Source organism: Pundamilia nyererei, unplaced genomic scaffold (genome assembly GCF_000239375.1).
Source record: "Pundamilia nyererei isolate P.nyererei 1_Seehausen unplaced genomic scaffold, PunNye1.0 scaffold00096, whole genome shotgun sequence".
In the NCBI taxonomy this organism is placed as follows: Eukaryota; Metazoa; Chordata; class Actinopteri; order Cichliformes; family Cichlidae; genus Pundamilia; species Pundamilia nyererei.
In genome coordinates, this window is record NW_005187497.1 from 1,455,828 (window position 1) to 1,472,242 (window position 16,415).

Here is a 16,415-nt window from a genome sequence, read left to right on the forward strand (position 1 = left end):
CCAGTAGGCAACGGGTGAAGTGTCTTGCCCAAGGACACAACAACCGAGACTGTCCAAGCCGGGGCTCGAACCGGCAACCTTCCGATTACAAGGTGAACTCCCAACTCTTGAGCCATGATCGCCCCTATACATTTTCAAAAAATGTCTCTCTGTGGGTTCAAAATGGGTTCAAAAACATAAACAACTATGGGATACTGTTCGTCCGTGATTTAGACAGGGGGAATTTTCTCCCCCTTTTCATACTGCGCCCCCCCCCTAGGGGGCGGGCCCCACACTTTGGGAAGGTCTGCCCTAGACAAACGCTACACAGTGCCGTCCGGCAACTATTTAAAAAATGTTGCACTACCTGCTCTAAACACGCAGTGTCGAGCAACGGTGGAGATGGGATTATAAGCAGTACAACATTTTTTTATGTTCAGTTTCAACTGTTACGAAGTTGATGTGCAGTTAATAAGTGCAAGAAATATTTATGATTCTCATTTTATGCAAAATCATGCAGCCCTACTATGAATATAAACAAGCACAACAAGCATATAATTTAATATAGTAAAATGCAAAACATAATATGAAAAAAAAAAACTTAAAAACTAAAGAAAAGAAAGGGACACAGTGCTCTGTGCTCATCACAGCTGAACCAGCAATACTGGCTGGTTGCTACATTTTATATATGACTTTTAAAAGAGAATTTCCCTGGAAATATACATGTATGGCATGAACTACATGGCACTACTATCTCTATAAAATGTGGGTAAATTTAATTCAGTGTGTCAGGTATAATCTTTCCAGTTTTTCTCTTGCCTCTTATATTTTATTCTATAAAACGATTTCAGGCAAACAATTGGTTAAAAATTGTGAAACATGATTAATTAATAATTCATTGTTAATCATAGGTAATATATATCAAGTTAGTTAAGTTTAAGTTCATGTAATCAAGTTAGTTAAGTTTAAGTTCATGTAATAAATTGGTCATTGTCATGTACAAGTCCAATCCTTTTAAGGTTAAACTTTAATTTTTAATTTGTGATTTACAGTCTCTGATCTTAACCTCAGTGATTATAGGCCGATCTCCAACCTTCCTTGTATCTAAAAAATTCTTATAACAGCAGTCGTAAAACAGCTAACTGATAATCTGCAGAGGACTGCTTTTACTGAGCTTCACTGAGCTTTCAGAGCTCATCACAGCACAGAAACAGCTGTAGTGAAAGTTACAATTTATCTTCTCATGGCCTCTGACAGTGGACTCATCTCTGTGCTTGTCCTGCTAGACCTCAGTGCAGCGTTCGATACTGTTGACCATAATATTCTATTAAAGTGATTAGAGCACGCTGTGGGTATTACAGGTACTGCACTGCAGTGGTTTGAATCATATCCATCCAATAGAGTTTGTTCATGTAAATGGAGAGACTTCTTCACACACTAAGGTTAATTATGGGGTTCCACAGGGTTCCATGCAAGGACCAATTCTGATTATACATGTTTCCCTTAGGCAGTATCATTTGAAGGCATAGCATACATTTTCATTGCTATGCAGATAATACCCTGCTTTTATATCTACGAAGCCATTGGTGAACACACACCAATCAGTTAAACTGCAGAAATATCTTAAAGACATAAAGACCTGGACGACCTCTAATTTCCTGCTTGTAAATTCAAATATTGTACTCGGCCTTGAAAATTGTAGAAATACGGCATCTAATCACATGTGTACTCTGGATGGCATTACCTTGGCCTCCAGTAACACCGTGAGGAACCTTGCAGTCATAATTGACCAGGACATGTCCTTCAATGCACATATTAAACAAATATAGGACTGCTTTCTTCCATTCGCGCAACATCTCTAAAGTTTGAATTATCCTTTCTCAGAGTGATGCTGAAAAACTAGTTCATGCATTTATCACTTCTAGCCTAGACTACTGTAATTCATTATTATCAGGCGGTCCTAAGATTCCTTTAAAAGCCTTCAGTTGATCCAAAATGCTGCGTAAAGAACGAGCATATTTTGCCAATATTTTTTTCTCTAGCTCTCTTCATTGGCTCCCTGTTAAATCCAGAATCGAATCTAAACTCCCTTTCCTCACATACAAGGTCTTGAATAATCAGGCCTCATATTAAATTAATGACCAAATAGTAACTCAATAGAGCTCTTCACTCTCAAACTGCTGGTTTACTGGTGTCTTCTAGGATATTTAAAGGTTGAATGGGAGGTAGCTTTCAGGCCCCTCTTCTGTGGAACCTGCTTACAGTTTGGATTCAGGACACAGAGACAAGGGTAAACCAACAAACCAACCAGGCAGGTTGGTCTAAACTAGGAAGCAGGATTTCACAAATTTAGCACACTCCTGGGTTACCCCTAGATTTTCTGATGACTGTCTATAATTAGAAATCATCAAATGAATATGTAATTTAGCTTGACCCTTAAATGACCCTTAGAATCTGGACTCTTTTTACCCTAAGGAAAAAAATGCCACCTTCCAAAAACTGCAGTAAAATTATGGTAATTTTTTTTCCATTTTAAAAGACCCATAGTTTAAAGGCCAGTATGTTTACATAGCTCCACAGTCAATAATTGGTAACAGCATTGATTTATTTTTTCTTTAAAAAAACAAAAACAAACTGACACTCCTGATCCTAACGACAAAAAATGACAGGTTCCCGAAAACTGCTGCAAAAATACTGTGTAGTAATAATTTCTTCTATTTTAAATCATTATGTATTTTAAAGCTAGTTGGTAGCATGGTGTGCAGGTATATATTGGATGCTTAGAATTTTGTGTTGCTTAACCATTTTAAGCTAATTTCAGGAACTGAGGGAGCAGTTATCCTCTGGCAAATGTGAGCTTTATTCATCCTGGGCAGCCAAAAATAGCATGAAAATTTAAAAAAAACAACCCTGAGTGGCACGAAATGTTCCCAGAATTATCTAAGGGTTAAATAAGTTTTCTTTCAGTTTCTCTGAGTTCAGTATTCGGTTAGTTTTGTGTCTGATAACTGTTAAGTTGAAGTAATTGTTTGTTGTTGTATAATTTGTTAGTGGTTGTTCCTCCTTGTGTCTTGTTTGATTGGTCAGCTTTTGGTTCTGTTGGTTGGAGTTATTTTTATGTTCCTGTTCCTGGGCCCTGTATTATGCATTGATGATTGTGCGACTTATTTATATTATTTATATTCATTCATAATTTATTATTTATTTTACTAAAACTCAATTCCTATGACATTCCTGGACAAACATAGACACACAAAAACATTTTCAACATACAGTTAGGTTTATAAGTTTTGGGGCAATGACACTTTTTTCTACATTTTATTGCTATTGTATGCAACACCACTGTGGATTTTATTTCAAATAGGGCAGTAAAATGCAGACTTTCAGCTTTAATTGATAAGGTTTAACAAAAGTACTTCACTGACAGTTTAAAAATTACATCTGTTTTTATAAACAGGCCTCTGAGGCTTGAAAGGAATTAGACAGTTGACTGATAAGCAGCTTCATGGCCAGGTGAGACCAATTCCTTCATTATTTCATGACAAAATTAAAATCAACTCCAAATTAAAAAATGAAAAAAAAGGTGATTCCAAGTGTTGAACTTGCGTCTGGCTGTTAACAGGAACTTTCAATACAAGGTTAAAAGAGATTTTGAATAAGTGGTTGGTTTGAAAAAACAAAATAAATATCAGAGAGATAGAAAAACCTTCAGAAGTGTCTAAATCTACAATATAGTTCATTTTAAAAAGAAATTGGCTACATTTGAAACACCAAAAGACCGAGAAGAGCACAGAAAACTTTGCCATAAAACATCTAAAAGACTCTGTCCAGAGTCTGCCAGCAATGCGATATTCTTTAAGTTAGTCACCTGATTTCAAGCCAACAGAGCATGGGAACACAGCATGTATTGTTGGGTTCTAGGTTTCACACTGTCATTGACAGCAATCCTTATATTTAAAATTATGTGAGGGGAATTTTGTCCAGTTACTGCTGAAAATGGGAGACTAGTATGCAAAAAAAATCTTTCATTAATAGTTAAAGCAATTCTTTTCCTAAGCTGTTTAAATAAAAGTGGAAAGTCAGCATTTCAAAGACGTATCGATTGTTTGCTTCATAATCCACAGTGATGGTATACACAGAGAAAATTACACAGAAAAGCCTCATTAACAGAACACTTATGGACCTTACTGTAGCTTTCACATGCATCTACACCCAGTCACAAACATGCACTCATACGTACACTTACATATAGTTGTGAGTAATCCTGAGCACTTTTTTAACAACTCTTCACTAAGCTTCTGTCTAAAAAGAAGGGAAGTTCACCAACTCCTACATTTATCCATAGCAACTTGTGTAAGGCTCCATTTCAGTTTAAATCATCATGACCATAAGATACTGAGGCAGAGAAGGTGAAGATTTAATTAACACTGAATATGTGTTTTTTAATGAAATTCTGTGCACCAATATTTCCGGATCAAAGGTGTGTGGACCCAAATGACTTTGAGCTGAGAGTTTGCGAAGAACGAAGAATCAGCCTTAAATAGTTGTTCAAACTGTATTTGATTGGTTTGCTTAAGAGAGAGGCAGGTGGGGTGATCCTTGCTTTCGGTTATAACCCCCCGATCAGTTTTAATAATTACTCTTTTGGTGGCGAGCCAGTCCTACTTTATTTTCTTTTAAGTTCATATTTTGAGCATAAAAAACCTTGATCAATTAAGTATTATTAGGTAGTTAAGATCATAGCATTGGCAGCATAATATACATATAAAATAATACAATACACCCTTTGGTTTCAGCACAACTAAAAAATGTTTACTCGGGTGTGCAATACTTTATTTGGTTGCATGATCAAACAAACATAAATCTGTCAGTCATGTTACCTTCAGTACAATAGTTATTCTTTTCCATTTCCAGGATATGTGTAATTAAAAATCACATCAGATAAGGCTGCTGGATTCTATTACTGTACATATCAACTCCCTCAAAAAGTCAAACTTTATCATCTAAAGAATGTTTCACGGTTGGTTTTCATGTTAAAATTCAATCCATAACAAACTTTCCTTCGATATATTTGAGAAAATTAAAATTACATATCTTAGCTGAAAGCTGGAACATGAATTCCTAATCAGAGTAAAATGTAGCTTAATTCATAATAGTGTCCTTGCTGAGTTAGATAACATGAAAACGCTGCACAGCTTGCGCCTTGCAAATTTGCTTCAAGCTCTGAACCAAAACATTCACTCAGTAAAAGGCAGACAGTTTAAGAGATTTTAATGTGCTTTTTCATACAGTATATTGTATGCATATCCAGCATGGCATTTCTCATACATATAACTCTCTTATATCCAGGGTTTAAATGTAGAGCTGAGAGGATGATTAACAGTCAGTCTACCATAACATTACGTTTGCCATACAGCGATGGCACTGTTCGGCTGCCTCAGAGGCTTACTTTGTACTCGAAGGGCATAATACTGATTCCAGCTGTTTGTAACCAAGCCTCCAACTTCAGAAAGAAATGACACTAAGAAACAAATATCTAAAAACAATAAGTCTGCTGGGGTTGAGTACAATATTTACAGAAAACAAAAGAAAACAAAGAAAAACAGAACAAATACAAAGTTGGAAAAGACGTCAGTGAAATCAGCCACATCCTAATCATCCATAAGTCTGAATATACATGATTTAAATCCACAATTCACAGCTGTTTAGAGGCAAAAAAAACTGTCCCCTGCTTTTTTTTAACAGGATCAGTATGACTATCATTTCCATCATTATCATTTTACTCATCAGTGTCTCTTTTATTCTCTATTTAGTCTCGTTTACTTTATCCAAAGTAAGGGTGATCGCTTTGGAAGTTGTAGTCTGGACACACTTTCTGAACCAGCTTATAATCAATGCTGAAGAAAGAGATGAAGATGCAGATCACCTTGAAAGGTTTAGCACAAAGCCAAGCAGCGTGGGACTGGGTGTGCTCTGTGAAGCAGGTCTGAGACGGATCATACAGGCAGGGTTTGGATTTCTTGGATCTGTTGGTTTTCTCGTACTCGACCCGACAGTTTAAGGTCTTTGCCTCTTTTGGATCGATGGTGGACTGCTGTGTCTCCTGGATCTGGACGTCCTGCTGGGTGTGGGGGTGCAGATGATGCTGCTGAAGGACCTCAAACTCAACCACTTTGGTTGGTGGCACGATACTGACCGACACATTCCCCAGGCTGGAGGAGTTGTGGCGAAAATAAACAGTAAAAGTCCCATTGATGTGGTCCACAATCTTCCCTGTCACCAACAGGCTGAACTTCACGGTCTTGACATTGAAGTAGAAGTCCCCCCAGCCAAAGATTTTCTTGGTCTTCATGGCTGTCTTTAGTGCAGGTTTACGCTTGGAGCGGTAGCCTGTCTGATCCACTAGCAGGGACTGGTTCCGGGCCAGCTCATAAGGGCTATAGGAACTGTACGGGGGTGGCTTGGATTTCACCGGTGTCTGATCGATCGGTGTGGAGAAGATGGTTTGGTACGGCGGCTTAACTACTCCTCCAACGGTGCCTCCGCCCATGCCGTATGGAAGAGTCTTCATCACCGCCCCCACCGGGCCCAGATCTGAGAAGTCCACTTGCCTCTCCAACCCTTGGACCTGCAGAAGAGACAGAAAGAACAATCAAATTTTACTGACAGTGTAACTGACAATGCTGCACTTTGCCTTTTCATGTCTTTTTCTACCAGACAGACCTTTCAAAAACACAACAGCATCCATCCATCCATCCATCCATTTAACCCAGCTCCTACTACCATAGTTCCAAGTTTTTAGGAATTGTAATTCATTCTTACAAATGCTACTCACTCATATCTATATTTTCATGTCTCAAACTATAATGCCAAGCTCCGCATATACCGAGAATGTTTTCAGTTTGAAGTTAGATTTAGTTTTACTGCATGTTTGCCTAAAAACCAAAAACCTTTTAGCTATTCTTTGTCAAGAACAGCATCCTGTAAAATAGGACTCCATTCATATTAGATGAGTGCCAAACAGCTGATTGATTGAGAAACTGATCAAGTGTCAGGACCCCACTAAAAAATGTCAAATTGAAAGTGATTTGGAGGGGATTCAGTCTGGGAAGGATAAGTATTTACAGTCTTGGAGCAGTTATTGGATTTGGTGCATTTCTCAGAGGTATTTAATATTAACTAGTGGCTGCCACATCACTCCTGTTCCCTGTGCTGGCTAAATGCTACAATATAGAACTCTAAGTATGGAACCAACGGCTTGCAACTAGTCCTCGGCTGACTTTGTATCTTCATTTTTAAAGAGGTAAAGACAGAGATCAGAGGTGCTACAGTTTATTCTTTGTTCTGTCAAATGAAAAGTAAATACACATAATGTGATATAATTCAAATGTGTCCAATTTCAATTTGCACTCGTTGTTAAAATTATAAATATTTCAAAGGTCACTCTTTGGTAGCATTCATGTTTACCTCCCACAAGTTTTCTTTTTCCACGAGCATCCTAGTTGTTAGATGTTGCTACGTTTCATGTCCTGAATTCAAGAGAAAAAATAGATCTATTTTTGTTAACACACTTTAATTTTGTTGTCAGTGTTGCCACAGAGAGCAAAACAACTCTACATGTAAGGTAATGGATGTGAGCCTTTGTTTGTGCAGACAGCTTTCTGCCTTTAATCCACAGCCTAGGTGGTTATTCACAGGGCTGATTGACTAGAAATCTTGCTCTGCTCTCTTATATGTCTCATCAATCACATCACTGCCATGCTCCTATCCATATGCACATATGTACACACACACACACACACACACACACACACACACACACAGACTTTGAGCTTGAAGCTGTCATGAAGTGACAGTGCCAAGTATTACAACTATTCAGAGGGGTTACATGCGCTTCCCCTGAGGCTGCATTTGGATGGAGTTTAAAAAACTATTCTCCCAGTTGATAAACAACACCAACCCAAAAAACAGAAGTACAGGATCACATCTTTGTGTCTAGTTAGGTTGGGACATTTTCTGTCTTCCTTCATTCGTATCCAATGCAGTGGAACCAGCAGCTTTATGCCTGCCTCATCTTTCATCAACCTCCGACCTAAAAACAACTACATATTGCTGCAGATGCAAAACAATAGCACTTATATAGATTCTGATATATTCCATGCTTGAGGCTGTTGTGATTTGGTGATATATATATAATTGAATTAAACTGAAATGAATTTAATTAACATGCCCGCAGAGCTGATTTTTAAGTAGATTGATTGAAGAGCAAATAAACGGTAGTGTATCGACTGCTCCAGGATCAACTTATAAAAGAAGAAAGCTTTAGATGAATGACCAGTGACTGGGATAATGTCTAACTGCAGATTTTCAACAGACCCCAATTCCCTCTGGTGCACTGACAGCAGGCATGTGCAGAGGTCTTGCAATTTTAAGTCTGTGAATAGATGATGTGAGCTGACTTTGGCATTGACAGGTAGAAACAAGCTACAGTTGATGGCAGAAAAACATCAGAATATGTACAGCAACAAAGCCTGTGTACAGTGCATGCAATATGGGGACTTCCTGTGAATGCGCTGTCAGCAGTGCTGTCAGCTAACTCCATGTGTTGCCATCTGTCAGGCTAACACTCTGCTGGTGCAGTCCTAATCATTACTCAAGCTTGTGGCCCAGAGTTTAAACAAGCACAATCATCATAATCCAGAAACTTCAGCGGCAACATCTCACCATGAACCTCAACCTAACCTTCAGGGTCAGCTGTACGAAGTTTTAAAGTGATTTTATGCTGGGGGGGGGGCTGAGGCTGACATAAGTCCTTCTGAAGGGGGAAAAGCAACTGTACATAGTCAGCAACTTTAACAAGTGTCGATCGAGTGAAAAAGATGAGTACAGAGAAAGGCCCTCTTCTTCTGTGGCATGAAAATAATAAAATGCCAACACAAACCAATAAATAGATGGACTTTTTATTAGCATGAATATGGAATTTTTTGTGCTTGACAGTAAATCAATTTAAAGGGTGAGGATATGTTAGAATAAATATCAGATATTTTCTCTTGACATGAAATCCATAAGCTATAGACTTTTTGAAACAGCAGATGTTTGCTATAAGGTCATATCAGGCTGCCGCACTCAGTGAAAGATTTGAGAAATAAACCTTCATGCTTTTCTTCCTCCTCAGTGCCTATTCAGTTAAGTTACAATGAGTCAGAAGTAACTTTTAGAGCAATAGCCAGAGGGGCACTGCTGAAGTGATGAAGAGGTGCTGAAGCTAAAAGCACACAGGTGCGCACACACAACTAAAAAGTAGTCACTCTTTCAGCTTATGATTTCGATTTGAAAGGAACTTAGAGTTGTAAGTGGTAGCCAACCCTGGGTAAATTATATAGTTTGTGATTTTTTTCATTGAAAAGATGTTTTTGCAAATGTTTCAGTGGACAGACCTTGAAAATCAGCTTTTCTTCTTTACCTTTTTAGTTTTTTTTGTCGGGAACTCACAAAATAGTTGTCAGGTCATAAGTAACTCATAAGTAAGGCCAGAGAATGGCATTATTAGCCACCTGGCAATTTTAGAACTTTGTGGGTTGACCAGGTATCAGCAAATTATGGATTTCAATGTCAGAAAAGAAAGTGAAACTCCCACAAGAAGACAATAACCCCTAGCAGACTAGAAAATCCACCAAAAATACCTCAAGAAATGCAAGCTGAAGCTTTTGAAGTGGTCGTCAACGTCAACTGACTTAAACATGACTAAAAATCTGTGGGAAGAACTCTGTGAAAGACCGAAAAGATATCTCTTGAAACCGAGAAGATGAAAACTCCTTAAATCAAGAACTGAATGACTCAAAGCCAGTTACATATGTGTGTGTGTATCTATCTATATCTATCTATTTATATATCTATAAGTTTTGTTAATCATTCTTTAACAATTCCTTGTTAAAGATTGCCAACAATTGCAACGACAACCACCACCCAATGTAAGGGTTATGCTACAGCATCCCTAAATTAACAGTATTCGTAATTACCGAAATACAACGGTAATGGTAAATCCACCACAATGCATGAGTTCTTTAATCCAAATTATATTTTTAATACTAGAATATAATTAGTGTGTTTAGCTTTGAATTTTCAAATGTACAGTTTTACAGAAAAAACAAAAAACCCCAGAAAAAAATAGTTATTGTTTGATTAAGATCCCAAATTACAGTCATTCACTTGGATTCCTGAACAGAAAAATTTGTTTTAGTGGTTGAATGTTATGCTTGATTAATTTCTGACTTCTCAGAGAGGTCCAGGGTGCCGGCTCAAATTGGAGCACTGGAGCATATGACAGGTGGACTCGTAAATTTGTTAAGCACTGTATCTGATCAAATATAAGCTTGTACGCATGAAAAAGTGTGGCCATCTACTAAAGAGACTGACTGCCCATCCCCACAGCCCCACAGCTGGCTAAAAATGAATCTAGGTGCAGCTAGCTGAGAGAACACAAAATTGTGGATGACAGCTAGTTTTACGTTGTACTTTAAAAGAAACACATGCATCACTCGTCTACCAAAGTAGCTACATAACTCCGAGGTTGTATTTCTTATTCTCACGTTATATCTGAGCCACTGTTGTCAAGAAAAAAACAACTCCATTAACACACACAGTCAGACTTGGGGACTTTTACAGCTTTTCAGCAAACTTAACATGACTCAAAAGGAACATTTCAGTATAAACCTGACTCAGGGGTTGGTGTGAGTCCCCTCTTTTTCAGAGGGAAGCTTTTACACGCTTCAACATGGCATTAGTGTTTCCTCCAATTAGGAATGGGACTCCTGTTTGGTTGTATGCTGCAGGAAATCACAGCAGAGCACAGCATAAGTATTGTGGTGAGCTTATACATATGTATGATCCAGACAACTCAATAACAGCACAATCACAGAAAGAACAATCAGATTACAGCGCTCGGGAGATAAAGGGAGATAGTGAAGAAAATGTTATTAGTGGAGAAGTGAGATGAGGAGAGGAGAGAGTAAGAAGATCTTGTACATTTTCTAGGAATAGGGAACATTAATCATCTTTAAATTTCATTTGGAGGTTCATATGAGCAAAAAGCAACCCTTAGTTGCTGCGTAGATGGAAGGCCTCCAACCTACCTTAAAGTCCATACAAGAATGAAATGTAGGAATTTGTTCAATGAGGAGATTATCAATGCGGCTGAGACAAAACTGACAGACAAAGCGATGAGACACATCTACAGGCAGGTAGAGAAGGCTGTAGTGAGGGAAAGAAAGACTATGTGATGAGAGGCTTCACACTACCCTATTAAATAAGGTCAGATGAGCTCTACAATTGACTGCTTAAACCTGTTATATTACATGTCACCACAATTAAGATCTCTTTTCATCATTAGGGAAGCTTTAGATCAATGCCAGCACTTCTCCCTCTGCTCCCTCTTTCTTTTGCACTCTCTGTCTATCGGTTATCTGATCCTCCGTCTGCAGTTTGCTCACTCTCACATTCATCCATAACTTCCACACCTTCCTGATAGCAAGAGTATTCAGAGGAAATGAACCATGCTCCCCGGCTCCTCAGCCCACACCCGACTCCCTCTCCTGCCTCCCGCTCTCCCATTCTTCCCCCGAGGACAGATGTGAAGATGAGAGCTGCTTGTCTCTGAGCTCTCTCCCAGGCTTGTTCCTTTGTTTAATTGGAGTTTTATTGGTGACAATCAATTCATTTCTATCTGCACTCCAGGCTGCATTGATCTGCTGTCACACAGGAGAGTCAAATGTACAGTTCCCCTCCCACAGCACTACAAACCACAGGCTCTGATGCCAGCTACTGATTGTTTTTTCTTAACTTTCTGTTTCAAGTGCCTTTGCGATTAAAAGTAGTTATCTCATTTTTCTTCAAGAAGACTTGGAAAAGCTGCAAAATGTTAACTGAGGACAATATGATGTAAAGCTGAATGCAGATCTTTTTCTTTTTTTTAAACTTTGAAGTTCCTATTTATCCTAAATGCACCTTCACCATTTCTGAAAAAGGCAAATGCCATCAATCTGTGCTTGTGGAAAGCGAAGGATCTTGCAGTAAAAAAAGTTCTCCTTTTGTAGTTTCGAACTTCAAAGATGAAATTTGTAGACATTTCTGTTCATCCACCACTGCATTCTGAAATATGCCGGAAAACCCTGAAAGGGTAAGGCCTTTCATTTCTCAGATGACCCTGACATCTTTGAAACAGTTCAAGCAAAAGGAAATCTGAGTGTCAGAGTCCTGTTTAGGAAAATCTCGACAGATTATAAGCTGTTACATTAGTTTGGTTCGCTTCATCATAGCTGATGTATGAACACCTTCATCTGAAGAAGGCTGTGCCTTTAAAATGAAGGGCGGTATTTGAACTGTCCCGTTTTACTGTGCTAATGCATGCATTTAACAGTAACAAGTCCAAAGTGATCAGAGCATGCATTCTCCCAGCACCCCTGCCATTTTGTTTTCCTCCTCGCTGCGTTGCAAAGCGAGGTGAGAAAATAGCTCAGAGGTTGCAGTACTTAACAAAACAGTCGTATCGCCGCTCTCATAACTCTGAATCAGCCGAACCAAACACAGTGATGGATGGTGACAGTATCTTAGCACAAATTCTTTAGGAAGTCAAGACACACCTGAACACACAGCACAACTAAATGGAAGATGATGTGTGTGTTCTTAGCTGATACATCTGTACAATAATGACAAAAGCAGTTTAAATACTGGAGAAGAGTTTTGTACTCAGTTGATGTGATTTAATAATATTTATTTTTTAATATAGGCAACCTAAGAAATACACCTGCCTGATGCATGTATGGTGTTATTTCATACAGCTGTGCATATAAAAAGGCAGATTCACAAGCGTTCGTGCTTGTGTGATTCAATGATTACTTTAAGGTGCTTTCTTCACATAAAGAGTTATTCTTTGATTAAATTTGAAAGTTTTTGTGACTGATGGAGTAATTAAAGGTCACTGACAAAACATAGGATAACAAACTGATTTTGGACATTACTGACTTAAGGCTGACTGGATCCTTCCCTTCAACTACGCCTCCTCAGAATTATCCAGTTACTGTGATGTTTTTTTAGTGATAGATAATAATCAAAAAAACACAAATCAAAAACTGATGTGGAAAAATCCCCTCAAGGGATGTCACAATATACTGATAGTTTATGATGTTTTTGAGTGAAATGTTCTCAGCACATATGATAACATCACACATTGCAGTGTTGTGCTTTTGTCATGCATCATATGAACTCAGACGTTTAATTGATTTTAAAAAAAAAAGTAAAAAAGGTTACACATGAATTCGAGTAATAACATTATTACAACTTTTTCGGATAAAAAAAATCACAAAAATGTGATGAATTCTTTTGTGCAGGTCAACTTATGTAACTGCATCTTTTCGTCCTTATTCACAGCTTGTGTTATTTTTCAGGTCATATTTGTAGCATTATTATGCCTTATTTTATAAACCAGTCTGTGGTGCAGTGTTAGATGTTGCTGCTTCTAGTAAAAGGAGCAAGATGTGGAGTCTGGGGCATTTACAGTGCGTTGAAATGACATAAAAGATGCCTGCCGGAAGACAGGAATTATAATTTGCATCTGTTATGAAAATGATGCTTAGAAATATAAGATGTGGATAAAAAGAAACATCTCTGAGAACGGATGGAAGTTTGATGACAGAGTAGTAATTGAGCTACGTGTAGACTGAGAATAAAATGAAGGTGAACTGAACATATCCGATGGTGGTAGTGTGGTACTGTAGCTCAGACGTGCTCAGTTTTTAACAGCAGTCATGCTGCACTGTTTTAACAATAATCATACTACAAAAAAAGAAACTTTTTAACTTTTAGCCTCCCACTCCCTGCCCCCCCCCTCCCCCCTCCAAAAAAATGAGAGAGCTGAAAATGACATTTAATTACAAAAAGCAAAATAAAGCCAGGAGGAAAAAAGATAAACCAGTAGGGGAAAAATGGAGCAAGAGACTGTTGAGAGAGAGAGACAGAGAGGAAGAGGGGGGAAGAAGAGGGGGAAAAAAAGCAGTAAAAGCGATTTTGCAGTCCACTGGTGTCGTTGGATTATCATGAAAATGAAAGCTACTGAGTCAGGGAGTATCAGGGAGCAAGGAAATGGAGCTGAGACAGATAACACAGCAAGGGAGAAAAAGAAAAAGAATAAGAGAATGAGTGTAGAGAAAGCAGAGAGGTCTGTAAGACAATATGAGGCGAAAGTGCAAAGAGAGAAAAGGTAAAAAGACAATATATATACGACACAGAGTGAGATTATGAGTGCAATAAGACAAAAATGAGAAACACTTCACCCCATAGAGAATAATCAGAGGTTTCTTGAGAAGTAATATCTGTAATATTGTTTCAAGAAGACCAGCTCAGTTCTGAAAAAAATCACTTGAAGAAGAAATAAAGTATTTTTCCATATTTCAGACTAAATTTAATAAGCATTTTAGTTCATCATCAGCTTTAAAGAATCTGTATTTTTTAGCGTGTAGAAAATAAGGTAAATAAAAACAAGGTTTAGTTTCAAGGAAGAAAGAAAGAGATGCTACTCTACCACTTGATGTCTATATTAGAGGATTTATGAGGGTATTGAATGCTGGCTTAAGTGTAATATGCCGACAATATTGCAAAATATTGCAGATGTGCTAAAATTAGACTAAAGGGGAAATGTAGAAAACTACAATGTCTCACAGTTATGGGAATTTCAGGTTTGTTTTATTGTCTTGGCACAACAAGGCAACTTTAGAACTTCCAACTGTTGTATATTGAGGCATATTTTTACACAATTAATTAACATTTTAATTTAACCAAGTCAGCCAGCGTGAGTGGGAGTTCAATTGCTGGAAAAACTGGCCAGTCATTTTTTTTTTCACCAAGCAAGCAGAAGATCTACAACAAAAACCCAGCGGTGAAAGAAAGGTCATTAGAGGTCAGGCAGCTTGTTAGACAACACATCCATGTGTCTGTATGTACTTTTCTTTACAAAAAAAGCATAAAAACAAACAGAGAAAATAAAAATATATAAACAGAACATCAAATATCTTGCAGTGGACACATCATGTACAAATATGTGCATGTATTCAAGCAAATGAAACATTATTTGGAAAGAAATTGCTGTATTTTTTGTTTTTGAAGACTGAGATTACAAGGCCAAACATATTCTCATATTTTTGCAGTAAATAAGAGGCTCCATTTGGCTTACGATCCTTTTGACTATTACTTGTTCAACACAGTTAAACATTACACCTGCAACAGCAAAGCCTCACCTGAAGCTTCTTTATTTGCATCATAATCTAAATCCACCTGTCACTCTTATCTGTGTATTCCAAAGATAAATATTGCTGTCCAGTGATTTATAAATTCAGCAAGGCCGGCTACAACGACAAACTGAAATAATTATGTTCTTCTTACATTTGGAACGACATACCTCTTGTTATAGCACATGGGACTAAAAATAGCCTTTGCAACCACAGAGATTACCACATTAAATAAACAACGTTGCTCTTGTTAACACAGTCTTTTGCAAAAACGCATTATGGTACTATATTAAATCAGGAGACTCCACAGTGACTGGCTAAGTATCAGCCACTGCCAAATAAACATACAATGCTAACAAAACACTGGGCATCGCTGCCAGCATTGTATGTAAGTGCTTTCATTCAAGTATGTTTAAGCAGTGCTGCTACAGCCAAATCGGTTTTAGTTGTTTTTCAGTTGCATTTAATCTTCATCACGTAACTACTCCCACAGGAAACAGAATCTATGTGCTGCTGCAGACCTCCAGAAAACCTTTGTTTTATTTATTACCCCCGCCAAGGAGGTTATGTTTTTGGTAGCGTTTGTGTGCGTTCCTGCGTGCCTGTCAATCTGTCTGTAAACACAATAGCTCAAAAAGTTTTGAATGAATTCTGATAAAACGTTGTAGGGGTGTAGAGTTGCGTTAACAATCTACCAAAATTTGACTTACATCCTCCAAGGTCTTAAAGGTCAACTTAATGATTTAGAATAATCCTTTAATTGTGCCACAAGGGGAAATTTGGGTGTACAAGCAGCAAGAAAGACACGTATACAAACAAACAGTACACAAGACACACAACAGAAACCTACGCAATTTTTACATATTTACATCAAGGACAATTATTGGTTGAAAACAAAAAGTCTTACAACTTAGAATCATGATTGTTTCAAGTGTAGTGTGTATTGTCAGGATATAGAAAGTAGATTTCACATAACAGCAAATATTGTTTGTGGAGTTCCACAGGGGTCAGTATTGGGACCAAAGCTGTTTATCCTCTATATCAACGATATATGTAGAACATCAGATATATTACAGTTTATTCTATTTGCAGATGATACAAATATTTTTTGTGCTGGAGAGAACTTACAGCAGCTTTTGGAAATTGTCACACAAGAAA

The 16,415-nt window shown here is 37.8% G+C and overlaps 1 protein-coding gene across 1 annotated transcript in view; it reads right to left on the reverse strand.

The window, feature by feature from the left end:
• Positions 1 to 5,027: 5,027 nt before the first annotated feature.
• nxph4 (neurexophilin 4) overlaps positions 5,028 to 16,415 on the reverse strand; it is a 47,064-nt gene continuing 35,676 nt past the window's right edge. The window contains exon 2 of the mRNA XM_005740033.1: positions 5,028 to 6,607. Within this exon, the coding sequence (XP_005740090.1) occupies positions 5,804 to 6,607 (804 nt within the window). The 3' untranslated portion in view covers positions 5,028 to 5,803. The remainder of the gene's footprint in view (positions 6,608 to 16,415) is intronic.